The 26,203-nt window shown below is 48.4% G+C and overlaps 1 protein-coding gene across 1 annotated transcript in view; it reads left to right on the top strand.

The window, feature by feature from the left end:
- LOC137305280 (E3 ubiquitin-protein ligase TRIM39-like) overlaps positions 1–26,203 on the top strand; it is a 39,634-nt gene that overhangs the window by 7,989 nt on the left and 5,442 nt on the right. The window contains exons 3-5 of the mRNA XM_067974133.1: positions 16,962–17,192; positions 21,347–21,369; positions 25,687–25,802. Coding sequence (XP_067830234.1) covers positions 16,962–17,192; positions 21,347–21,369; positions 25,687–25,802 — 370 coding nt within the window. The remainder of the gene's footprint in view (positions 1–16,961; positions 17,193–21,346; positions 21,370–25,686; positions 25,803–26,203) is intronic.

The following is a 26,203-nucleotide window of genomic DNA, read 5'->3' on the forward strand; positions in this document are numbered from 1 at the left end:
CCGGTAACGCGTTCCAAAGGCTCACTGCTCTCTGAGATAAGAAGAACCGCCCAACATCCAGTCTATTCCCACTCTTCCATAGTTTAAACTCTTGTCCCCTGGTCCTCCCCAACCTGTTAAACTGGAATAATCTCTCTATAGGGATGCTGTCCAACCCTTTAATTATTTTATAGGCCTCTATCAAATCACCTCTAAGTCTACGCTGCTCTAAAGTAAATAGACCAAGGTCCTCGAGCCTGTCTGAATAGCTGAGGTTCTTTGAGCGAGGAATCATTCATGTAGCTCTACTCTAGACCTTTTCCAAGGTCACTGTATCACCCACCAAGTTGGGGGGCCAAAACTGGGCTCAGTACTCTAGATACGGTCTGACCAGCGACCTGTATAGTGTCAAAGTGGTGACCTTCGATTTACATTGAATGGTTCTATTAATACAACCCAGTACCCTGTTAGCTTTGGCTACAGTTTCTCTCCAGTGGTCATGAACCTTTAGTGATCTGTACACAATAACACCAAGATCCTTTTCTCAACCTCTTTCAGTATTGTTCCTTGCAAATGATATGTGTATTCTGTGTTGGCCCCACCACAATGCACGACACTACATTTATTTAAACTAAATGCCATTTGCCAATGTGTGGCCCACTCCCCCAGCACATCTAAATCTTTTCGGATTTGATTGCACTCCTCTACTGTCTTAACTCTGGCACAGATTTCGGTGTGATCTGCAAACTTACTTACCATACTCGCAGCACCATTGTCCAGGTCGTTAATAAAGACCGTGAAGTGTAGCGGGCCTCGGACGGATTCCTGGGGGACACCACGAGTAACGTGTCTCCAAGCTGAACCACATCCATTAACTACAACTATTTGGCTGCGGGATTGGGAGCCAATTCCTAATCCAAAAATTCAAATTCCTACTAATAGCACAAGATTCTTTCTTGTGAAGTAACCTAGTACCTTGTTAAAGGCTTTCTGAAAGTCCAGTAGACAATATCTGCTGGACTACCCTCATCCACTACCCTAGTGACCTCCCCAAAAAACTCTCGCAAATTTGTTCAGCACGACCTATTTTTTCAGAAGCCATGTTTTGTATTTCTAATAACCCCTTCCCTTTCCCGGTGATCAGAAAGGGCATCTCTTCCCATCCCCTCCAACACCTTCCCAATAATGGATGGCAGGCTGATAGGTCTGGCTCTCATTTGTCCCCTTTCTTGAAAATAGGAGCTACATGAGTGAGCTTCCAGTCTAAGGGAACTATCCCGGACTCTATTGAACTATTGAAGATACGGGCAAGGGGCTCACAGAGCATCTCTCCCCTCTCTTTAATTACCCTTGGACGGATATCATCCCGACCTGGGGCCCGATCAATTTTGAGCTTTCCTAATCTATCCAAGATGACATTATTATCTGTTTTAATATTAATAATGCTGTGACCTCACACACAGCGGGAGAATCCCGGCTTCACGGCTTGTAATTTTCCTTCCATTAATGTTAAGGAACAAAAAATAGCGGGCAGCAAAATCGCCATTTCCCAACAAGCAGCCTGTGGCTCCCGGCTGGAAAATTCTACCCTTGAACTTTATTCTCTCTCTCTCGCTCTCTCTCTGACTCTCTCTCTTTCCCTCCCTCTCGGTTTATCTTTCTCTCCCATTCTCTCTCTCTCCTCCCGTTCTCTCGCTCCCTCCCATTCTCTCTCTCTCCCCTTCTCTCTCTCCCTCCCGTTCTCTCTCTCTCTCCCTCCCGTTCTCTCTCTCTCCTTCTCTCTCTCTCTCTCCCCCTTCTCTCTCTCCCGTTCTCTCTCTTTCTCTCTCCTGTTCTCTCTCTCGCTCCCCCTTCTCTCTCTCCCATTCTCTCTCTCCCCCGTTCTGTCTCTCTCTCCCATTCACTCTCTCCCGTTCTCTCTCTCCCATTCTCTCTCTCTTTCTCCCATTCTCTCCCTCGCCCTCCCGTTCTCTCATTCTTGCTCTCTCGCTTTCTCGCATTTTTGCTCTCTCCCGTTCGCTCACTCTCTCCCTCTCTCCCGTTCTCTCTCCCTCTCTCCCGTTCTCTCTCCCTCTCTCCCGTTCTCTCTCCCTCTCTCCCGTTCTCTCTCCCTTTCTCCCGTTCTCTCTCCCTTTCTCCCGTTCTCTCTCTCTCTCTCCCCGTTCTCTCCCTCTCTCCCGTTTGCTCACTCTTTCCCTCTCTCCCGTTCGCTCTCTCTCTCTCCCTCTCTCCCGTTCGCTCACTCTCTCCCTCTCTCCCGTTCGCTTGCTCTCTCTTCCCGTTCTCTCGCTCTTTTGCTCTCTCTCGCTCCTGTTCTCTCTCACTCCCGCACTCACTCTCTTGCTCCTGCACTGTCTCTCTCTCACTCCTTCTCTCGCTCCCCCGTTCTCGCTCGCTCCCATTTTCTCTCGTTCTCATTCTCTCTCACTCCTGCTCCCGCTCCCTCTCTCTCACTCCCATGCTCCCTCTCTCACTCCCGTGTTCTCTCTCTCTCGCTCCCGTGTTCTCTCTCTCTCGCTCCCGTGTTCTCTCTCTCTCGCTCCCGTTCTCTCTCTCGCTCCCGTTCTCTCTCTCGCGCTCCCGTGTTCTCTCTCGCTCCCGTGTTCTCTCTCTCGCGCTCCCGTTCTCTCTCATGCTCCCGTTCTCTCACACCCTCTCCCGTTCTCTCTAGTTCCCATTCTCTCTGTCTCTTGCTCCCGCTCTCTCTCTCGCTCCTGTGCTGTCTCTCTCGCTCCCGTACTCTTGCTCCCACGCTCCCTCTCTCACTCCTGCGCTCTCGCTCCTGTGCTCTCTCTCACTTTCTCTCGTGCTCCCATTCACTCTCACGCTCCCTCTCGCACTCGCACTCCCACTCTCTCTCTCACTCGCTCTCCCCTTCTCTCTCTCTTCCCTTCTCTCTCTTGCTCCCTCCCTCCCCTTCGCGCACTCTCTATCTCTCTCGCTCTCTCTCTCTCTCTCACTCTCTCAATCTCCCCTTCTCTCGTTCTCTCTCTCTCTCGCTCGCCCCTTCTCTCTGTCGCTCTCTCCTTTCTCTCGCTCTCTCCTTCTTTCTCTCGCTCTCACTCTCCCTTTCTCTCTCTCTTACTCTCACTCTCCCCTTCTCTCATTTTTGCTCTCCCCTTCCCTCTCTCTCTCTCGCTCGCCCCTTCTCTCTTTCGCTCTCCCCTTCCCTCTCTCCCTCTCGCTCTCCCCTTCTCTCGCTCTCCCCTTCTCTCTCTCTCCCCTTCTCTCTCTCTCCCCTTCTCTCTCTCTCTCCCCTTCTCTCTCTCTCTCGCTCTCTCACTCTCTCGCTCGCTCAATCTCCCCTTCTCTCGTTCTCTCTCTCTCTCGCTCGCCCCTTCTCTCTCTCGCTCTCTCCTTCTTTCTCTCGCTCTCACTCTCCCTTTCTCTCTCCCTTGCTCTCACTCTCCCCTTCTCTCGTTTTTGCGCTCCCCTTCCCTCTCTCTCTCTCTCGCTCGCCCCTTTTCTCTTTCGCTCTCCCTTTCCCTCTCTCCCTCTCGCTCTACCCTTCTCTCTCTCTCTCTCCTTCTCTCTCTCTCGCTCTCCCCTTCTCTCTCTCTCTCTCCTATTTATTTTTTTCTCTCTTGCATAGATGATTTCCTGCTTATTTATGTGGCTTAAGCAGTTTTTAAAAAGTTACAAGTTGCTTCACATTATGTTCCGGAACGCAGACTGATACATTTTGCTACACTTAGAACTTGTTTAATGAATTTACAGCAGCAACAACTAGCATTAAGGTCGTGGGTTCATGTCCCCACTCCAGAGATTTAAGCACATAATCCAGGCTGACACTCCAGAGCAGTACTGAGGGAGTGCTGCACTGCCGGAGGTGCCGTCTTTTCCATGAGACGTTAAACCGAGGCCCCGTCTGCCCCTCTCGGGTGGGTGTAAAAGATCCCACTATTTCGAAGAAGAGCAGGGGAGTTCTCCCCGGTGTCCTGGGCCAATATTTATCGCTCAGCCGTCATGACTAAAGGGTAGATTTCGACTTTGTGCGATGGTGTGAAACGGGTGACAGCAAATCGGCAGCTGGTTGTAGACCTCTCCCCATTTATTGAAGTCAATGGAAACAAAACTCTGGAGAGATGTGAAACGGGTTGCCGATCCCCGATCGCCCGATTTACACTGCCGCTCAAAGTCAGAATCTACCCCCATTATCTGGTCATTATCACATTGCCGTTTGTGGGATCTTGCTGTGCGCAAATTGACTGCCGCGTTTCCTACATCACAACAGTGACTACGCTTCAAAAGTACGTCATTGGGTGGGAAGTGCTTTGGGATGTCCTGAGGTCGTGAAAGGCGCTATATAAATGCAATTTAGTACAATAGAAAGACTCAGAGCTGCACATCGAAGTGTGGCTAGCAAGTGGGAAGTGAGGAATTAAGGTGTAGTGACCGCAGGCTTGATGAAAGTCACTGGTGTCTGGAGATTTGGGAAGGAGTCCCGGAAAGCAGAGGCTAACTGAGTGGAAGATTAGACTCCGACACCTTTTAAGGTAATTGGCAAAAGAACCCAACGGGGAGATGGGGAGAAATGTTTTCGCAATGAGTGGTTATGATCTGGAACGCACTGCCTGAAAGGGCGGTGGAAGCAGATTCCACAATAACTTTCAAAAGGGAACTGGATAACTAATTGAAAAGGGAAATTCGATGGTTTTCTCTCCAAATTCCCAAAACAATTTGAAGCTGGGAGTTTTGGATTCCGTTGGTTGTGCTTATACTGGTAGGATCAAAATGTGAGACTACGTGGGAGCAGAGTCTGTGTGTGTCAGTGATGGGAAGATTCCCTCTCTCTGTGTGTGTCAGTGATGGGAAGATTCCCTCTCTCTGTGTCAGTGATGGGAAGATTCCCTCTCTCTGTGTCTCAGTGATGGGAAGATTCCCTCTCTCTGTGTCTCAGTGATGGGAAGATTCCCTCTCTCTGTGTCTCAGTGATGGGAAGATTCCCTCTCTCTCAGTGTCAGTGATGGGAAGATTCCCTCTCTCTCTGTCTCAGTGATGGGAAGATTCCCTCTCTCTCTGTGTGTCAGTGATGGGAAGATTCCCTCTCTCTGTGTGTCAGTGATGGGAAGATTCCCTCTCTCTGTGTGTCAGTGATGGGAAGATTCCCTCTCTCTGTGTGTGTCAGTGATGGGAAGATTCCCTCTCTCTGTGTCTCAGTGATGGGAAGATTCCCTCTCTCTCTGTCTCAGTGATGGGAAGATTCCCTCTCTCTCTGTGTGTCAGTGATGGGAAGATTCCCTCTCTCTCTGTGTGTCAGTGATGGGAAGATTCCCTCTCTCTCTGTGTGTCAGTGATGGGAAGATTCCCTCTCTCTCTGTCTCAGTGATGGGAAGATTCCCTCTCTCTGTGTCTCAGTGATGGGAAGATTCCCTCTCTCTGTGTGTCAGTGATGGGAAGATTCCCTCTCTCTCTGTGTGTCAGTGATGGGAAGATTCCCTCTCTCTCTGTGTGTCAGTGATGGGAAGATTCCCTCTCTCTCTGTCTCAGTGATGGGAAGATTCCCTCTCTCTGTGTCTCAGTGATGGGAAGATTCCCTCTCTCTCTGTCTCAGTGATGGGAAGATTCCCTCTCTCTGTGTCTCAGTGATGGGAAGATTCCCTCTCTCTGTGTCTCAGTGATGGGAAGATTCCCTCTCTCTGTGTGTCAGTGATGGGAAGATTCCCTCTCTCTGTGTGTGTCAGTGATGGGAAGATTCCCTCTCTCTCTGTCTCAGTGATGGGAAGATTCCCTCTCTCTGTGTCTCAGTGATGGGAAGATTCCCTCTCTCTGTGTGTCAGTGATGGGAAGATTCCCTCTCTCTGTGTGTCAGTGATGGGAAGATTCCCTCTCTCTCCGTGTGTCAGTGATGGGAAGATTCCCTCTCTCTCTGTGTGTCAGTGATGGGAAGATTCCCTCTCTCTGTGTCTCAGTGATGGGAAGATTCCCTCTCTCTGTCTCAGTGATGGGAAGATTCCCTCTCTCTGTGTGTCAGTGATGGGAAGATTCCCTCTCTCTGTGTCTCAGTGATGGGAAGAATCCCTCTCTCTGTGTCTCAGTGGTGGGAAGATTCTCTCTCTCTGTGTCAGTGATGGGAAGATCCCTCTCTCTGTGTGTGTCAGTGATGGGAAGATTCCCTCTCTCTGTGTCTCAGTGATGGGAAGATTCCCTCTCTCTGTGTCTCAGTGATGGGAAGATTCCCTCTCTCTGTGTGTCAGTGATGGGAAGATTCCCTCTCTCTGTGTCTCAGTGATGGGAAGATTCCCTCTCTCTCTGTGTGTGTCAGTGATGGGAAGATTCCCTCTCTCTGTGTGTCAGTGATGGGAAGATTCCCTCTCTCTCTGTGTGTCAGTGATGGGAAGATTCCCTCTCTCTGTGTCTCAGTGATGGGAAGATTCCCTCTCTCTCTGTGTGTCAGTGATGGGAAGATTCCCTCTCTCTGTGTCTCAGTGATGGGAAGATTCCCTCTCTCTGTGTCTCAGTGGTGGGAAGATTCTCTCTCTCTGTGTCAGTGATGGGAAGATTCCCTCTCTCTGTGTGTGTCAGTGATGGGAAGATTCCCTCTCTCTGTGTCTCAGTGATGGGAAGATTCCCTCTCTCTGTGTCTCAGTGATGGGAAGATTCCCTCTCTCTGTGTCTCAGTGATGGGAAGATTCCCTCTCTCTGTGTGTGTCAGTGATGGGAAGATTCCCTCTCTCTGTGTCTCAGTGATGGGAAGATTCCCTCTCTCTCTCTCTGTCTCAGTGATGGGAAGATTCCCTCTCTCTGTGTCTCAGTGATGGGAAGATTCCCTCTCTCTGTGTCTCAGTGATGGGAAGATTCCCTCTCTCTCTCTGTGTCTCAGTGATGGGAAGATTCCCTCTCTCTGTGTCTCAGTGATGGGAAGATTCCCTCTCTCTGTGTCTCAGTGATGGGAAGATTCCCTCTCTCTCTCTGTGTCTCAGTGATGGGAAGATTCCCTCTCTCTGTATCTCAGTGATGGGAAGATTCCCTCTCTCTCTCTGTGTCTCAGTGATGGGAAGATTCCATCTCTCTGTGTCTCAGTGATGGGAAGATTCCCTCTCTCTGTGTCTCAGTGATGGGAAGATTCCCTCTCTCTGTGTCTCAGTGATGGGAAGATTCCCTCTCTCTCTGTGTCAGTGATGGGAAGATACCCTCTCTCTCTGTGTGTCAGTGATGGGAAGATTCCCTCTCTCTGTGTGTCAGTGATGGGAAGATTCCCTCTCTCTGTGTGTCAGTGATGGGAAGATTCCCTCTCTCTGTATCTCAGTGATGGGAAGATTCCCTCTCTCTGTGTCAGTGATGGGAAGATTCCCTCTCTCTGTGTCTCAGTGATGGGAAGATTCCCTCTCTCTGTGTCAGTGATGGGAAGATTCCCTCTCTCTGTGTCTCAGTGATGGGAAGATTCCCTCTCTCTGTGTGTCAGTGATGGGAAGATTCCCTCTCTCTGTGTCTCAGTGATGGGAAGATTCCCTCTCTCTGTGTCTCAGTGATGGGAAGATTCCCTCTCTCTCTGTGTGTCAGTGATGGGAAGATTCCCTCTCTCTGTGTCTCAGTGATGGGAAGATTCCCTCTCTCTGTGTCAGTGATGGGAAGATTCCCTCTCTCTGTGTGTGTCAGTGATGGGAAGATTCCCTCTCTCTGTGTCTCAGTGATGGGAAGATTCCCTCTCTCCGTGTCAGTGATGGGAAGATTCCCTCTCTCTGTGTCTCAGTGATGGGAAGATTCCCTCTCTCTGTGTCAGTGATGGGAAGATTCCCTCTCTCTGTGTCTCAGTGATGGGAAGATTCCCTCTCTCCGTGTCAGTGATGTGAAGATTCCCTCTCTCTGTGTCTCAGTGATGGGAAGATTCCCTCTCTCCGTGTCAGTGATGGGAAGATTCCCTCTCTCTGTGTCTCAGTGATGGGAAGATTCCCTCTCTCTGTGTCTCAGTGATGGGAAGATTCCCTCTCTCTGTGTCTCATTGATGGGAAGATTCCCTCTCTCTGTGTCAGTGATGGGATGATTCCCTCTCTCTGTGTCTCAGTGATGGGAAGATTCCCTCTCTCTGTGTCAGTGATGGGAAGATTCCCCCTCTCTCTGTCTCAGTGATGGGAAGATTCCCTCTCTCTCTGTGTGTGTCAGTGATGGGAAGATTCCCTCTCTCTGTGTGTCAGTGATGGGAAGATTCCCTCTCTCTGTGTCAGTGATGGGAAGATTCCCTCTCTCTGTGTCTCAGTGATGGGAAGATTCCCTCTCTCTGTCTCAGTGATGGGAAGATTCCCTCTCTCTGTCTCAGTGATGGGAAGATTCCCTCTCTCTGTGTCAGTGATGTGAAGATTCCCTCTCTCTGTGTCTCAGTGATGGGAAGATTCCCTCTCTCTGTGTCTCAGTGATGGGAAGATTCCCTCTCTCTGTCTCAGTGATGGGAAGATTCCCTCTCTCTGTGTCTCAGTGATGGGAAGATTCCCTCTCTCTGTGTCTCAGTGATGGGAAGATTCCCTCTCTCTGTGTCAGTGATGGGAAGATTCCCTCTCTCTCTCTGTGTCAGTGATGGGAAGATTCCCTCTCTCTGTGTCTCAGTGATGGGAAGATTCCCTCTCTCTGTGTCAGTGATGGGAAGATTCCCTCTCTCTGTGTCAGTGATGGGAAGATTCCCTCTCTCTGTGTCTCAGTGATGGGAAGATTCCCTCTCTCTGTGCCTCAGTGATGGGAAGATTCCCTCTCTCTGTGTCTCAGTGATGGGAAGATTCCCTCTCTCTGTGCCTCAGTGATGGGAAGATTCCCTCTCTCTGTGTCTCAGTGATGGGAAGATTCCCTCTCTCTGTGTCAGTGATGGGAAGATTCCCTCTCTCTCTGTGTCAGTGATGGGAAGATTCCCTCTCTCTGTGTCAGTGATGGGAAGATTCCCTCTCTCTCTGTGCAAGTGATGGGAAGATTCCCTCTCTCTCTGTGTCAGTGATGGGAAGATTCCCTCTCTCTGTGTCAGTGATGGGAAGATTCCCTCTCTCTGTGTGTCAGTGATGGGAAGATTCCCTCTCTCTGTGTCAGTGATGGGAAGATTCCCTCTCTCTGTGTCTCAGTGATGGGAAGATTCCCTCTCTCTGTGTCTCAGTGATGGGAAGATTCCCTCTCTCTCTGTGTGTCAGTGATGGGAAGATTCCCTCTCTCTGTGTGTCAGTGATGGGAAGATTCCCTCTCTCTCTGTGTCAGTGATGGGAAGATTCCCTCTCTCTCTGTGTCAGTGATGGGAAGATTCCCTCTCTCTGTGTCTCAGTGATGGGAAGATTCCCTCTCTCTCTGTGTCAGTGATGGGAAGATTCCCTCTCTCTGTGTCTCAGTGATGGGAAGATTCCCTCTCTCTCTGTGTCAGTGATGGGAAGATTCCCTCTCTCTGTGTCTCAGTGATGGGAAGATTCCCTCTCTCTGTGTGTCAGTGATGGGAAGATTCCCTCTCTCTGTGTGTCAGTGATGGGAAGATTCCCTCTCTCTGTGTCTCAGTGATGGGAAGATTCCCTCTCTCTGTGTGTCAGTGATGGGAAGATTCCCTCTCTCTGTGTGTCAGTGATGGGAAGATTCCCTCTCTCTGTGTGTCAGTGATGGGAAGATTCCCTCTCTCTGTGTCTCAGTGATGAGAAGATTCCCTCTCTCTGTGTCTCAGTGATGGGAAGATTCCCTCTCTCTGTGTCAGTGATGGGAAGATTCCCTCTCTCTCTGTGTCAGTGATGGGAAGATTCCCTCTCTCTCTGTGCAAGTGATGGGAAGATTCCCTCTCTCTCTGTGTCAGTGATGGGAAGATTCCCTCTCTCTGTGTCTCAGTGATGGGAAGATTCCCTCTCTCTGTGCAAGTGATGGGAAGATTCCCTCTCTCTGTGCAAGTGATGGGAAGATTCCCTCTCTCTCTGTGTCAGTGATGGGAAGATTCCCTCTCTCTCTGTGCAAGTGATGGGAAGATTCCCTCTCTCTCTGTGTCAGTGATGGGAAGATTCCCTCTCTCTGTGTCAGTGATGGGAAGATTCCCTCTCTCTGTGTGTTGGTGATGGGAAGATTGCCTCTCTCTGTGTCAGTGATGGGAAGATTCCCTCTCTCTGTGTCAGTGATGGGAAGATTCCCTCTCTCTCTGTGTCTCAGTGATGGGAAGATTCCCTCTCTCTGTCTCAGTGATGGGAAGATTCCCTCTCTCTGTCTCAGTGATGGGAAGATTCCCTCTCTCTGTGTCAGTGATGGGAAGATTCCCTCTCTCTCTGTGTCTCAGTGATGGGAAGATTCCCTCTCTCTCTGTGTCAGTGATGGGAAGATTCCCTCTCTCTGTGTCTCAGTGATGGGAAGATTCCCTCTCTCTGTGTGTCAGTGATGTGAAGATTCCCTCTCTCTGTGTCAGTGATGGGAAGATTCCCTCTCTCTGTGTCTCAGTGATGAGAAGATTCCCTCTCTCTCAGTGTCAGTGATGGGAAGATTCCCTCTCTCTCTGTGTCAGTGATGGGAAGATTCCCTCTCTCTCTGTGTCAGTGATGGGAAGATTCCCTCTCTCTGTGTGTCAGTGATGGGAAGATTCCCTCTCTCTGTGTGTCAGTGATGGGAAGATTCCCTCTCTCTGTGTCTCAGTGATGAGAAGATTCCCTCTCTCTGTGTCAGTGATGGGAAGATTCCCTCTCTCTCTGTGTCAGTGATGGGAAGATTTCCTCTCTCTCTGTGTCAGTGATGGGAAGATTCCCTCTCTCTGTGTCTCAGTGATGGGAAGATTCCCTCTCTCTGTGTCAGTGATGGGAAGATTCCCTCTCTCTGTGTCTCAGTGATGGGAAGATTCCCTCTCTCTCTGTGTCAGTGATGGGAAGATTCCCTCTCTCTGTGTCTCAGTGATGGGAAGATTCCCTCTCTCTGTGTCTCAGTGATGGGAAGATTCCCTCTCTCTGTGTCAGTGATGGGAAGATTCCCTCTCTCTGTGTCTCAGTGATGGGAAGATTCCCTCTCTCTCTGTCTCAGTGATGGGAAGATTCCCTCTCTGTGTGTCAGTGATGGGAAGATTCCCTCTCTCTCTGTGTCTCAGTGATGGGAAGATTCCCTCTCTCTCTGTCTCAGTGATGGGAAGATTCCCTCTCTCTGTGTCTCAGTGATGGGAAGATTCCCTCTCTCTCTGTGTCTCAGTGATGGGAAGATTCCCTCTCTCTCTGTGTCAATGATGGGAAGATTCTCTCTGGTCTTGGTTTGTTTGCTCGGTGATGGGAATTACACGGAACTACAGCACAGAATCAGGAAATTCAGCCCGACTGCTCTGTGCCGGTGTTTATGCTCCACACAAGCCTCCACCCACCCTTCTTCATCTCACCCAATCAGAATATCCTTCTATCCCTTACTCCCTCATGTGTTTATCTCGCTTCCCCTTAAATGCATCTATGCTATTTCCCTCAACTACTCCTTATGGTTTTTAAAAAATTCTCATCCTTGTTTTCAAATCCCTCCATGATCTCGCCCCTCCCTATCTCTGTGACCTCCTCCAACCCTAAAACCCTCCTAGATCTCTGCGCATTCCCGATTTTAATCGCTCCACCATTGGTGGCCGTGCCTTCAGCTGCCTGGGTCCTAAGCTCTGGAATTCCCTCCCTAAACCTCTCCGCCTCTCTCTCCTCCTGTAAGACGCTCTTTAAAACCTACCTCTTTGGCCAAGCTTTTGGTCACCTGTCCTAATATCCCCTTATGTGGCTTGGTGTCAAATTTTGTTTGATAATCGTTCCTGTGAAGTGCCTTGGAACATTTTACATCCGTTAAAGGTGCTATATAAATGCAGGTTGTTATTGTTGGAGGTAAAGCAGATTCTTCTGAATTCGTATTTGGATTTATTAGTGACTATCATCTATTCATGGCCCCTAGTTTTGGTCTCCCCCACAAGTGGAAACATCTTCTCTGCATCTACCCTATCAAACCCCTTCATTCTTTTAAAAACCTCTATCAGGTCACCCCTCAGCCTGGTCTTTTCTCGTGAAAAGAGCCCCAGCCTGTTCAGCCTTTCCTGATAAGGATAACCTCTCAGTTCTGGTATCATCCTTGTAAAACTTCTTTGTACCTTCTGCGGTGCCTCTATATCCTTTTTATAATGTGGAGACCAGAACTGTCTAACCAAGCTTCGATATAAACTTAACATAACTTCTGTTTTTCAATTGTATCCCCTTATAAATGAACCCCAGTACTTTGTTTGCTTTCTTTCTGGCCTTTATTAACCTGTGTCGCTACTTCTAATGATTTGAGTATCTTATCTTAGTAATAACATAGACTGTTGCAGCACAGAAGGAGGCCATTCGGCCCATCATGCCTGTGCCAGCTCTTTGAAAGAGCTATCAAATCAGTCCGACTCCCCTGCTCTTTCCCCATAGGTCTACATTTTTTCCCTTCAAGTATTTATCCAATTCCCTTTTGAAAGTTATTATTGAATCTGCTTCCACCGCCCTTTCAGGCAGCGCATTCCAGATCATAACAACTCTCTGCGTAAAAAAATGTTTCCTCATGTCGCCTCTGGTTCTTTTGCCGATCGCCTTAAATCTGCGTCCTCTGGTTACCGACCCTTCTGCCACTGGAAACAGTTTCTCCTTATTTACTCTATCAAAACTCTTCATGATTTTGAACACCTCTATTAAATCTCCTCCTAACCTTATCTGTTTTAAGGAGAACAACCCCAGCTTCTCCAGTCTCTCCACATAACTGAAGTCCCTCATCCCTGGTACCATTCCAGTAAATCTTTTCTACACCCTCTCTAAGGCCTTGAAATCTTTCCTAAGGTGTGGTGCCCAGAATTGAACACAATACTCCAGCCTAACCAGTGTTTTATAAAGGTTTAGCACAACTTCCTTGCTTTTGTACTCTATGCCTCTATTCATAAAGCCTAGGATCCCATATGCTTTTTAGCAGCCTTCTCAATTTGTCCTGCCATCTTCAAAGATTTGTGTACATACACCCCCCGGTCTCTCTGTTCCTGTACCCCCTTTAAAATTATACCATTTAGTTTATATTGCCTCACCTCATTCTTCCTACCAAAATGTATCACTTCACACTTCTCTGCGTTAAATTTCATCTGCCATGTGTCTGCTCATTTCACCAGTCTGGCTACGTCCTCCTGAAGTCCATTACTATCCTCCATTTTGTTTACTACATTCCCAAGTTTTATGTCATCTGCAAACTTTGAAATTTTACCCTCTATAACCAAGTCCAAGTCATTAATATATATCTCAAAGTGCAGTGGCCCTCATACTGACCCCTGGGGAACACCACTGTATACTTCCCTTCAGTCCGAAAAGCAACCATTCACCACTACTCTCTGCTTTCTGTCCCTTAGCCAATTTTGTATCCACGCTGCCACTGACCCTTTAATCCCATAGGCTTTAATTTTGTTAACAAGTCTATTATGTGGTACTTTATCAAACGCCTTTTGAAAGTCCACATACACAACATCAACCGCACTGCCCTCATCAACCCTCTCCGTTACCTCATCAAAGAATTCAAACCAATTTAGTCAAACACGATTTTCCTTCAACAAATCCGTGCTGACTTTAATTTATTAATCCATACTTTTTCAGGTGCCAATTAATTTTGTCCCGGATTATTGTCTCTAAAAGTTTCCCCACCACCGACGTTAGGCTGATTGGCCTGTAATTGTCGGGTTTATCCCTCTTCCCCCTTTTTGAGCAGGGGTGTAACATTTGCAATCCTTCAGTCCCCATATCTAAGGAGGATTGGAAGATTGTGGCCAGAGTCTCTGCAGTTTCCACCCTTACTTCATCTCATCCGGAACGGGTGAATTTTCTACTTTGAGTACTGCCAATCTTTTAAGTACCTCCTCTCTATCTATTTTTATCCTATCCAATATTACTACTACCTCCTTTATTGCGAAAAGTGGCAGCATCCTCTTCTCCAATGAAGACTGATGCGAAGTATTCATTTAGTACCTCAGACATGCCCTCTGCCTCTACAAGAAGATCTCCTTTTTTGTCCCTAATCGGCCCCACCCTTCCTTTGACCACCCTTTTACAATTTATATGTTTATAAAAGACTTTTGGATTCCCTTTTATGTTAGCCGCTAATCTATTCTCATACCCTCTCTTTGCCCATCTTATTCCCTTTTTTAGATCTCCCCTAAGTATTTATCTTTGTTCTCTACTGTATTATGAACCTTACATTTGTCATAAACCTCCTGTTTCTGTTCCATTTTAATCTCTATATCTTTAGTCATCCAGGGAGCTATAGATTTGGATGCCCTTCCTTTCCCCCTCATTGGAATGTGTCTACTCTGTACCCGAACCATTTCCTCTTTGAAGGCCTCCCACTGTTCAATTATTGTTTTGCCTACCGATTGTTGATTCCAATCCCCCCGGGCAAGATCCCTTTTTAACTCGCTGAAATTTGCCTTCCTCCAGTTAAGTATTTTTACTCTTGATTGTTCCTTGTTCTTTTCCATAACTATTCTAAACCCAATGATATTATGATCGCTGTTCCCCAAATCCTCCCCCACTGAAATATGCTCCACTTGCCCCACTTCATTCCCCAGCATTAGATCCAGCACTGCTTCCTTCCTCATTGGGCTGGGAACAAACTGTTCCAGAAAGTTCTCTTGTACACATTTCAGGAATTCCTCCCCCTCTTTGCCCTTTACCCTGTTACTATCCCAGTCTATATTGGGATAATTGAAGTCCCCCATTATCATTACTCTATAGTTCTTGCATCTTTCTGAAATTTGCCTGCAAATTTGCTCCTCTATCTCCTTCCCACTATTCGGTGGCCTATCGTCTACACCCAGTCGTGTAATAGCTCCTCTATTGTTCCTTAATTCTAACCATATAGATTCTGTCTTTGACCCCTCAACTACATCATCCCTTTCTAATGTTATAATAGTTTCTTTGATAAATAGTTTCTTTCCTTCCCTATCTTTCCTGAATACCTTGTAGCCAGGAATATTAAGTCCCCAATCCTCCCCTTCTTTGAGTCAGCTCTCTGTTATTGCCACTATATCATAGTCCCATGTGTTAACTTGTGTCTGTAGCTCACCAACCTTATTTACCACACTACGTACATTTACGCACATGCACTCCAATCTCTTAGACTACCTCGCATTTGCCCCGTGTGTGGTCCCTCCTATTTCTGAACTATTCTAGACCCTAGTGCCCTTTGTCCCTCCCTGTCCTCTGTGCACCTTGTTTCTCCTCTCTAATGTTTCATCCTGGTGCCCATCTCCCTGCCAAATTAGTTTAAACCCTCCCCTACAGCACTAGTTAACCTCCCCGCGAGGACATTGGTCCCAGCTCTGTTGAGGTGCAACCCGTCCGGTTTGTACAGGTCCCTCCTGCCCCAGAACTGGTCCCAATGCCCCAGGAATCTGAAGCCCTCCCTCTTGCACCATTTCTCCAGCCATGCATTGGCTTGTCTTATCTTACTAATCCTATACTCACTAGCGTGAGGCCCTGGGAGTAACCCAGAGATTACTACCTTTGAGGTCCTGCTTTTTAACCTCCTCTCTAGCTCCTGAAATTCTGACTGCAGAACCTCACCTTTTTTACATCCTATGACATTGGTTCCCACGTGGACCATGACTTCTGGCTGTTCCCCTCCCCTCCGCAGAATATCCTGTACCCGTTCAGTGATGTCATTTACCCTGGCACCAGGGAGGCAACACACCATGCGGCACTCACATTGCAGAAACGCCTGTCTAGCCCCCTGACTATCGAATCCCCTATAACAACTGCATGGCTACCCTTCGCTGTGCCCTGTATCTGTACCCCTAGATCCCTTTGCCTCTCTACCCCATTTAGACTCTTATTTTCCAAGCGCTATGTGGCCTCCTTATTCTTCCTACCAAAATATAACACCTTACACTTATCTATATTGATTTTTTTTGCCAATACACGCCCATTCTTCAAGTTTATTAACGTCCTTTTGTATTTTGTCATCGTCTTCCTCAGTATTAATTATACTGTCAATTTGGTGTCGTCTGCAAATTTTGAAATTGTGCTTGCGATTCCCGAGCCCAAATCGTTTATGTAAATTGTGAACAACAGTGGTCCCATCACCGATCCCTGTGGAACACCACTTCCCACCTTTTGCCACTCTGAATAGCTACCCTTATCCCCTGCTTTCTGTTTTCTGTTTTGTAGCCAGCTTGCCATCAATTCTGCTACCTGTCCCCTGACTCCACATGCTCTGACATTAGTCATGAGTCTACCTTATGGAAGGCCTTTTCAAAATCCAAATATATTACATCTACTACATTACCCTTGTCTACTCTTCCTGTTGCTACTTCAAAAAATTTCCCTTTTGAAATCCGTGTTGACAATTCTTTATCATATTTTGGTTACTAGATGTTTTTCTATTACATCTCTCAGTAAAGATTCCATTATTTGTCCAACCACTGATGTTAAGCTAACTGGGCAACTATAGTTTCCTGGACTTGTTCTATCTCCCTTTTTAAATACAGGTATCACATTAGCCTCTGGTCTCTGTGTGTCAGTGATGGGAAGATTCTTCCTGGTCCCTGTGTGTCAGTGACGGACATGGTACCGGGGACTGAAAGTGCCCCATTGAACCATATCCCAACAAGAGTCAACACCTTTAGGAGAGAGAAGCAGTGGTAACATAATAAGGTAAAAAGAAAGACTTGTCTTTACATAGCGCCTTTCATGACCTCAGGACGTCCCAAAGTGATTTACAGGCAATGAGGTGCTTTCTCACTGTTGCAATATAGGAAACACAGCAGCCAATTCACGCACAGCAAGATCCCACAAACAGCAAGGTGATAATGACCAAATAATCTGTATTTTTCCGTGATCTTGGTTGAGGGATAAATATTGTCCAGGACACTGGGGAGAACTCCCCTGCTCTTCTTTTGCGTCCACCTGAGAGGGGCAGACGGGCCTCGGTTTAACGTCTCATCCGAAAGACGGCCCCTCCGAAAGTGCAATGCTCCCTCAGTACCGGGGAGCACTGTGAGGTTCGTTCAGGGTTATGAAAGCTACTGCTCTTGTCTTTCTGAAATTGTGTTTGAACAGAATCAAGGCGATACAGTGCGAGAAAAGATCCAGCTTGCTTTTGACTCTTTACGGAAATTTCTGGAGAAGGAGCAAAAGGCCATTTCAACAGAGGTCGAAGGGCAAGAAGAGCAGTTTTTGCAACAACTGGAAGAAAGTAATGCACAAACTGGAGGGAACCCTGTTACCCTCAATCACTTAATATCAGATATTAAAAAAAAACTACCGCAGGAAGATATTCCATTACTTAAGGTAAGAATACTGGCTGCATTATTTGAACAAGTAACATTTTTAATGGGTGCTTTTGTGCTTACTAAACATGCAGCGTCAGCATCGAGCGCTCCCCAGTATGGCACAGCTGGGTGCAGAGTTAAGCTCCCTCGACTTCATTGGCACCTCAGCCCCAAAATCAGAAGAGTAACCACACCCCCACACCCCACCCCGGAACTGAAAATCAGACGGACTGCCAATCAGGAAACTTTGACCGGGGGGAGCGGGCGGGGGATAGCCCACCAGGGTATCCAGCCTGATGGACGGGTGTTTTTATGACTGGAAGGCTGTTTCCAGTGGGGTTCCGCAGGGCTCAGTACTGGGTCCCTTGCTTTTTGTGCTCTATATTAATGATTTGGACTTAAATGTTGGGGGGCTTGATTAAGAAGTTTGCAGATGATACAAAAATTGGCCGTGTGGTTGGATAGTGAGGAGGAAAGCTATAGACTGCAGGAAGATATCAATGGACTGGTCAGGTGGGCAGAAAAGTGGCAAATGGAATTCAATCCAGAGAAGTGTGAGATAATGCATTTGGGGAGGGCAAACAAGGCAAGGGAATACACAATAAATGGGAGGATACTGAGAGGTGTAGAGGAAAAAAGGGACCTTGGAGTGCATGTCCACAGATCCCTGAAGGTAGCAGGACAGGTAGATAAGGTGGTTAAGAAGCCAAGGCATAGAATATAAGAGCAGGGAGGTTATGCTAGAACTGTATAAAACACTAGTTAAGCCACAGCTTGAGTTCTGCGTACGGTTCTGGTCACCACATTACAGGAAAGATGTGATTGCACTGGAGAGGATACAGAGGAGATTTATGAGGATGTTGCCAGGACTGGAGAATCTTAGCTATGAGGAAAGATTGGATAGGCTGGGGTTGTTTTCTTTGGAACAGAGAAGGCTGAGGGGAGAATTATTTGAGGTGTATAAAATTATGCCGGGACTGGATAAGAGTGGATAGGAAGAACCTATTTCCCTTAGCAGAGAGGTCAATAACCTGGGGGCATAGATTTAAAGTGATTGGTAGAAGGATTAGAGGGGAGCTGAGGAGAAGTTTTTTCACCCAGAGGGTGGTGGGGGTCTGGAACTCACTGCCTGAAAGGGTGGTAGAGGCAGAAACCCTCATCACATTTAAAAAGTACTTGGACGTGCACTTGAAGTGCCGTAACCTACAGGGCTACGGACCGAGTGCTGGAAAGTGGGATTAGGCTGGATGGCTCTTTTTCGGCCAGCACAGGCACGATGAGCCGAATGGCCTCCTTCTGTGCCGTAAATGTCTATAACTCTATGATGGTCCTGCTCTTTACGGTGCGCAGATGATATTAGTGCAAACAGGCTCCTCGACCTGGGCGCTAGGCACAAAACTAGAGGACACGGTCACCAAGCTGCCTCGCCTCAAGTGAGTTTAGAGAGCCGAAGTTACAAGGTTCCCTTGTGAGTGAGGAAGGAGGGATGGAGGGAAGGGAATAGGGTGCAGAATTCACACTACATTATTGTATCCAGATCTGCAACCCCAGCACGCATCATTTTGCCATTAGAAATCAACATAAACTCGCACACACACATGCATAAACGCGCACAGACAAACACGCATAAACGCACACAGGCAAACATTCATAAACACGCACAGGCAAACATTCATAAACTTGCACAGGCAAACGCGCACAGGCAAACATGCATAAATGTGCACAGGCAAACATTCATAAACACGCACAGGCAAACATGCATAAATGTGCACAGGCAAACATTCATAAACACGCACAGGCAAACGTGCATAAATGTGCACAGGCAAACGTGCATAAACACGCACAGGCAAACGTGCATAAACACGCACAGGCAAACGTGCATAAACACGCACATGCAAACGTGCATAAACTTGCACAGGCAAACGCGCACAGGCAAACATGCATAAACACGCACAGGCAAACATGCATAAACAAACAGGCAAACATGCATAAACAAGCACAGGCAAATGCGCACAGGCAAACGTGCATAAATAAACAGGCAAACATGCATAAACACAGAAAAACACGCAAATGCACAAACACGCGAAGACGCAAACACGTACAAAAACACACATGCAAGCAAGCAAACATGCACACACCCAAACACATATGTGAAAAAAGCTGTCTTTGTTGTGTCAATTCACCCGTCAAAAAGGAACTGGATGAATATCTGTCTGAGAAAGGAATTGACGCTTATGGACATAGGTACAGACTGAGATGATCAAGTACTCCATGAGGTTAAGCAAGGGCAGGAGGGTAGTGAAAATAGAGGAAGGATGTGAAGGCCTTAGAGAGCACACAGAAGAGATTTACTGGAATGATACCAGGGATGAGGGACTTCAGTCACGTGGATAGACTGGAGAAGCTGGGGTTGTTCTCCTTAGAGCAGAGAAAGTTAAGGGGAGCGGTGTTCAAAATCATGAAGAGTTTTGATAGAGTAAATAAGGAGAAACTGATTCCAGTGGCAGAAGGGTCGGTAACCAGAGGACACAGAATTAAGGTGATCGCCAAAGGAACCAGAGGTGACATGAGGAAACATTTTTTTACGCAGCGAGTAGTTACGATCTGGAATGCACTGCCTGAAAGGGCGGTGGAAGCAGATTCAATAGTAAGTTTCAAAAGGGAATTGTATAAATAATTGAAGGAAAAAAATTTACAAGGCCATGAGGAAGCAGCAGGGGGAAAGTGGGACTAATTAGACAGCTCTTTCGAAGAGCCGGCACAGGCACGATGGGCCAAATGGCCTCCTTCTGTGCTATGGTATGATACTACTGCTATGATACTATGTGTACCCTGTGCCGGAGGGAGGAGTGGAGTTGCCTGTAGCGGGCAGCGGACCAGGGTTGAGTAGTGGAGATGTGAAGATGGAGGAACATTCCGGCATTTTCTATGATTACCTTTGGAGATCAGGAAATATCTTATGCAGATCTTATCCTCAAGAGACTAAATGGGTGGGGTAGAGTCCTTGACAGGGTAAGTTGTACGTGGTCTAAGGGAGGAGCAGGTCCCTCAGGAGGGTGGAGGTCATAAGATAGATGGTAGTGGTTAGGTAGTGTAATGGTTATGTTACTGGACTAGTAATCTCAAGGCCTGGACTAATAGCCCAGCAGAACACGAGTAGCAATTTTATCATCATAGTTCAAGAATTCGAATTCAGTTTGAAAAATCTGAAAGCTGGCGTCAGTAGAAGTGACCATGAAACTGTCGGATTGTCGTAAAGTCCCACTTGGTTCACTAAGGTCCTTTCTTCGGGAAGGAAATCTACCGTCCTTACCCAGTCTGGGCCTATAGGTGACCCCAGTCCCAGGTCAACTTAACTGCCCTCTGAAATGACCCAGCAAGCCGCTCGGCTGGATCAAAGCCCAGGGCAACTGGAGATAAACGCTGGCCGAGAATGAATTAACGATAAGATGAATTGCGGATGGTCCAAGGGACATGCTGGTGGCCTGAAGAACGGCCGTTGGAGTCGAGTGAGGGTGAGCAGCCACGGCCCCGGGGAAGCGCACATCAGCAGGGGTGAGAGGCCACAAGAGAGGAGGGGCGGAAAACAAAGGGAAGAGGGACAGGACGTGTCACGAGTTCGGAAGAGATTGACTGGAAGTGTTGGGGCTTTTTTTGGTTTGACGTTCAGCCTGAAGGCCAGGTCCTAGTAAAAGATTCCAAATCTGGTCGACCGTGGGTCTCCTCCTCCCTCCCCCCTCCCTCCCCCAATCTAAAGAGGAAAGAAAGAACGTGCATTGATGTAGCGCCTTTCGGGATGAAGTTTTTTGGGGAAGTGCAGTCCCTGTTGTAACGTAATGATTCACCATCATGCCCCCTTCCCCCCTGCAATTCCTTTACTGAACCCCTTTGCCTGCCCTCATTTCCCCCTCCCTTTGTGCCTTTGATCGTCTGCCTCTAGTGAGGCACCTCCGCACACTTGACAAGGTTAAGGGCGCCGTCGAACTAGTGGCTTCTGATTCTGCGCACACTGAGACGCTAATGGAATCGGCCACTGATTTGCTCCCTCAATCTCCATTGGCTGGCTCCTCCGGTCCCCCTTCCAAATAAATGCCACCGTCGAATGTTTTGCTGTTTTGTTGCATCTCGCTGTGTAAGTTTTGACTGACATTCCTCATTTCTTTGTGTTTTTAGAACATCGGCACAATATTTGACAGGTATGTGACCTTTTCCTATGTATATCTGGTTTAGACTTAATCCATTCTGACCCAGCAATAGTTACGTGTTGCTCACAAAGCAACGTTCAGTCAAAACATGACTACTTCTGATCGAGCAGATTCGGTCATTGCTGAGCTGTCCTTGCGATATTACATTACAAGCATTGGAGGTAAAATAAATACAAAAGCATAAAGACGCCTTAACACCTCTCTTCCCATTTTCTGTTAGTTTCTGCTACTTCGTAGACAAGACATAAGGCACTGCCCATTGGAAAAAGAAGTGGGTGAGACAACGTGGGCCAGGAATAGGGCTGGAATGGATAAGGACCAGGCTAGGACAGATGGACGCCAGTTCTCCAGGGCTTCTGCCGATCTTCCGCTGACGTTACGGTGGGAGGTCTCCATGGGAATTCCACCCCCCCCCCCACCTCCTCCCCCCACCAACGACAGCTGCTTGGAGACAGCAGGGACAAGCTTAGGGATCCCCCCATGACTGAACGCCCTACGTCCAACCACAAGGCCACAAGATGGGTTCAGATAAAGAAGGACCTTCTACCCAACTGATTTTGTGCTTGGAGATTCCCAACTCTAACCAGTCTACCTGGGGACAGGTTAAGGAATTGATTGAAGGGAAATGGTTGGAGGAGTGACAGCGTGGGAGAGAGGGGAGGAAGGGATGGTAAAGTGCTGAGTGGGTGCCCCGATGTTGGATCAATGTTGGGGGTACATTTTCAACTTGACACCTGGGCATAGGAGTAGCATTGCAGATCAATTTTAATTGGTGGAGGGAGTGCATCTTTAAGGTGGTGGATGGGGTGCCAATCAAGTGGGCTGCTTTGCCCTGGATGGTGTCAAGCTTCTTGAGTGTTGTTGGAGCTCCAGGCAAGTGGGGAGTATCCCATCACACTCCTGACTTGTGCCTTGTAGATGGTGGAAAGGCTTTGGGGAGTCACTCGCCGCAGAATACCCGGCCTCAATACAATGCAAATCGGCCGATTTCACAACCGATTACCGAACCAGGCCGTTCAATCTGAAGCGGCAGTTTTGGAACTACAAAACTTAAAATGGACGAGGATAAGGCACTGCCCATTGGAAAGAGAAGTGGGTGAGATAACGTGGGCCAGGAATAGGGCTGTAATGGATAAGGACCAGGCTAGGACAGATGAACGCCAGTTCTCCAGGGCTTCTGCCGATCTTCCGCTGACGTTACGGTGGGAGGTCTCCGTGGGAATTCCAACCCCGGGGGGGCTTTTATTCGGCCCAACCAATGCCGGGCAGCAGTTGGCAAAGCCAATAGGATGCTGAACTACATGGCCAAGAGAGCAGAATAGCAGTCGGGAAAATTCACAATCAGACTGTACTGTGCTCTGGTCAGACCGCAACCTTGAGCAACTCGTCCGGTCCTGGGCATCGAGACACGAGGGAGATATTTAAGCCTTGGAGGTTTCTTCTTTGTTGTTCTCAGGCCACTGGGTGACACTGGTGAGGCCATATTTGTTGCTCATCCCTAGTTGCCCTGAGAAGGTGCTGGAGGTGGTGATAGGCCATCTCCTTGAACCACTGCAGTCCGTGTGCTACCTAAACGAAGCCACAAGGCTGATCCACGGAGGTCTTGCTCTGTCTCAGCCTTGCATATATTCCAGACCGAGAGAGGTGGATTTTTGGACTCTAGGGGAATCAAGGGATATGGGGATCGGGCGGGAAAGTGGAGTTGAGGTCGAAGATCAGCCATGATCTGATTGAATGGCGGAGCAGGCTCGAGGGGCCATGTGGCCTACTCCTGTTGCTATTTTCTTATGTTCTTATCCACAGAGGTCTGAGTGATGAGCAAAGGCTGGAGAAATTCAGGCTTTTCGGCCTGGAAAGGGTGGAGGGTGTTGGTGGCTGAAAGATGACCATATCCAGGTATATAAGATAGGAAAGGGTGTGCAAATCTGGGACCTTCTATGAGTAAGACAAGGGGTCAAAATTTCAAACCAGGAAGTTGTTCACCACAGAGTGATCTACACATGGAATGGGATTCTGGGCATAGTAGACCCCTGGAACCAATTGAGAAACTGTTGACATGGCGAAGGGTGATTGTAGGGTCTTTCTGAATGAGTGAACTATGATGGGCTGAACAGTCTTCCTGGTCCATAGCTATCTTTTTTTTTATTCGTTCATGGAATGTGGGCATCGCTGGCAAGGCCAGCATTTATTACCCATCCCTAATTGCCCTTGAGAAGGTGGTGGTGAGCCGCCTTCTTGAACTGCTGCAGTCCGTGTGTCGAAGGTTCTCCCACTGTGCTGTTAGGAAGGGAGTTCCAGGATTTTGACCCAGCGATGATGAAGGAACTGCGATATATTTCCAAGTCGGGATGGTGTGTGACTTGGAGGGGAACGTGCAGGTGGTGTTGTTCCCATGTGCCTGCTGCTCTTGTCCTTCTAGGTAGTAGAGGTTGCGGGTTTGGGAGGTGCTGTCGAAGAAGCCTTGGCAAGTTGCTGCAGTGCATCCTGTGGATGGTACACACTGCAGCCACTGTACGCCAGTGGTGAAGTGAGTGAATGTTTAGGGTGGTGGATGGGGTGCCAATCAAGCGGGCTGCTTTATCTTGGATGGTGTCGAGCTTCTTGAGTGTTGTTGGAGCTGCACTCATCCAAGCAAGTGGAGAGTATTCCATCACACTCCTGACTTGTGCCTTGTTGATGGTGGAAAGGCTTTGGGGAGTCAGGAGGTGAGTCACTCACCGCAGAATACCCAGCCTCTGACCTGCTCTCGTAACCACAGTATTTATATGGCTGGTCCAGTTAAGTTTCTGGTCAATGGTGACCCCCAGGATGTTGATGGTGGGGGATTCGGCGATGGTAATGCCGTTGAATGACAAGGGGAGGTGGTTAAACTCTCTCTTGTTGGAGATGGTCATCTTGTGAACTTGTGGCAATGCAGCAGAGGAGAAAGCCACCATTGGAATGGTTCCATCGAGCCTCCCACAGGTCCAACCAGCAGCTCCCACCTCTTACCTTCAGTGGTTCCACCCTTAGTCTTTCATTATCTATTGACCTTCTTGGCCTCAATGGTGTAGATTCTCAACTGCAAACCGTCCCCCCCACCCCCCGCCCCGGCATAAAACTGGTGTTGCCAATCGACCATCCATTATAGAAACCGTCCCGATATTCATTGGCTGCTCAGCAAGTTGAAAATTGACATTTTCTCTTCAGATCTCAATGGAAGGCCCCATATCTCCGCCATTGTTAAGCCTGTTGTCAACAGGTTCAGCCTTCCCTCTGGCACTTCAACAACTGTTAACTCTCTATAAAGCCCATGAGTTATGTACTCCTCCCATTACTGGGGAGGTCCACGAGGAATTTCTCGTACATTCCTGGACAGCATGCAAGAAACAACTTTTCCCCCTCTCTCTCACCCCTCCCTCCTCTCTCTTCCCCTCCCTCTCTCTCCCCTCTCTCTCCCTCTTTCTTTCCCCTCTCTCTCTTCCCCCTCTCTTCCTCCCTCTCTCTCTTCCCTTCTGTCTCTCTCTCTTTCCCCCTCTCTCTTTCCCCCTCTCCTTCTTCCCCCTCTCTCTCTTCTCCGTCCCTCTCTTTCCCCTTCTCTTCCATCTCTCTCTTCCCCCTCTCTCTCTTCCCCCTCTCTCTCTTCCCCCTCTCTCTCTTTCCCCCTTTCTCTCTCTCTCTCTTTCCCCCTCTCTCTCTCTTTCCCCCTTTCTCTCTCTTTCCCCCTCTCTCTCTTCCCCCTCTCTCTCTTCCCCCTTTCTCTCTCTCTCTCTTTCCCCCTCTCTCTCTTTCCCCCTCTCTCTCTCTTTCCCCCTCTCTCTCTCTTTCCCCCTCTCTCTCTTTCTCCCTTTCTCTCTCTTCCCCCTCTCTCTCTTTCCCCCCCTCTCTCTCTCTTCGCCCCTCTCTCTCTTCGCCCCTCTCTCTCTTCCCCCTCTCTCTCTCTTTCCCCCTCTCTCTCTCTTTCCCCCTCTCTCTCTCTTTCTCCCTTTCTCTCTCTTCCCCCTCTCTCTCTTTCCCCCCCTCTCTCTCTCTTCGCCCCTCTCTCTCTTCCCCCTCTCTCCCCCCCTCCTCTTCAATGGAAAAGAAAATCGGGGTAGATTTGTATACCGGGCAGCTGAATCGACATTGACTGTTTTTCACCATCGCCCAAGACAGACATCACTCTCCTTCCAGTCCGTTACAGTGCGGCCTGTTCACAAACCGACGTTAGTGTCCCATGGCGTGGATTTGACCGAGGGAACTTAACTCCGGAGTCTGAGTAGTGATCCTCTGATGCATTTCAGTCCTCCACTTAATCCTTAGCTTGACTGTTCTCACTGTTTCCGACAGGTCCGGTAACCTTTTAAGAAAACCCAAGGAGCTGCCTCTAGATCTGAGCCAGGGTGGGTTTAATGTCCCTCTGCAGTATGCAGTATGGAAGCGGATGTTAAAACATATCAGACCAGGTAAGGCCGCCCTCGTTATCAGCCGTCGGGTGCTGCCGTCGGTTTCAATGTTCTGGGCTCGGAGGGGGAAACGGGGAGAAAGAGGGGGGAGATGGGCCACCGTTATCGCTACCCGGGCGGGAAAGTGCACTGAGATGGATGGCAGGTGAGAACAAGATCGGGCACTGCTGTGATTCCCTCCCGGGTCGAATTGCCCACCAACCTTCACTGTCGAGGTCCAGAGGCCGTCCGAACGCAGGGAGGCAACAGCAGCCGGTGAAACTGTACCCCGGCAAAGGGCAGAGACTTGAGCGCCTAAAATCGGCGGACGGTCCACTGCAAGCCTGAGGGAGTGCAGCACTGTCGGGGGGCGCCGTCTTTTGGATGAGACATCAAACCGTTCAGACGGACGTCAATGATCC

The sequence above is a fragment of the Heptranchias perlo genome, chromosome 39 (assembly GCF_035084215.1).
Source record: "Heptranchias perlo isolate sHepPer1 chromosome 39, sHepPer1.hap1, whole genome shotgun sequence".
NCBI classification, from domain to species: Eukaryota; Metazoa; Chordata; class Chondrichthyes; order Hexanchiformes; family Hexanchidae; genus Heptranchias; species Heptranchias perlo.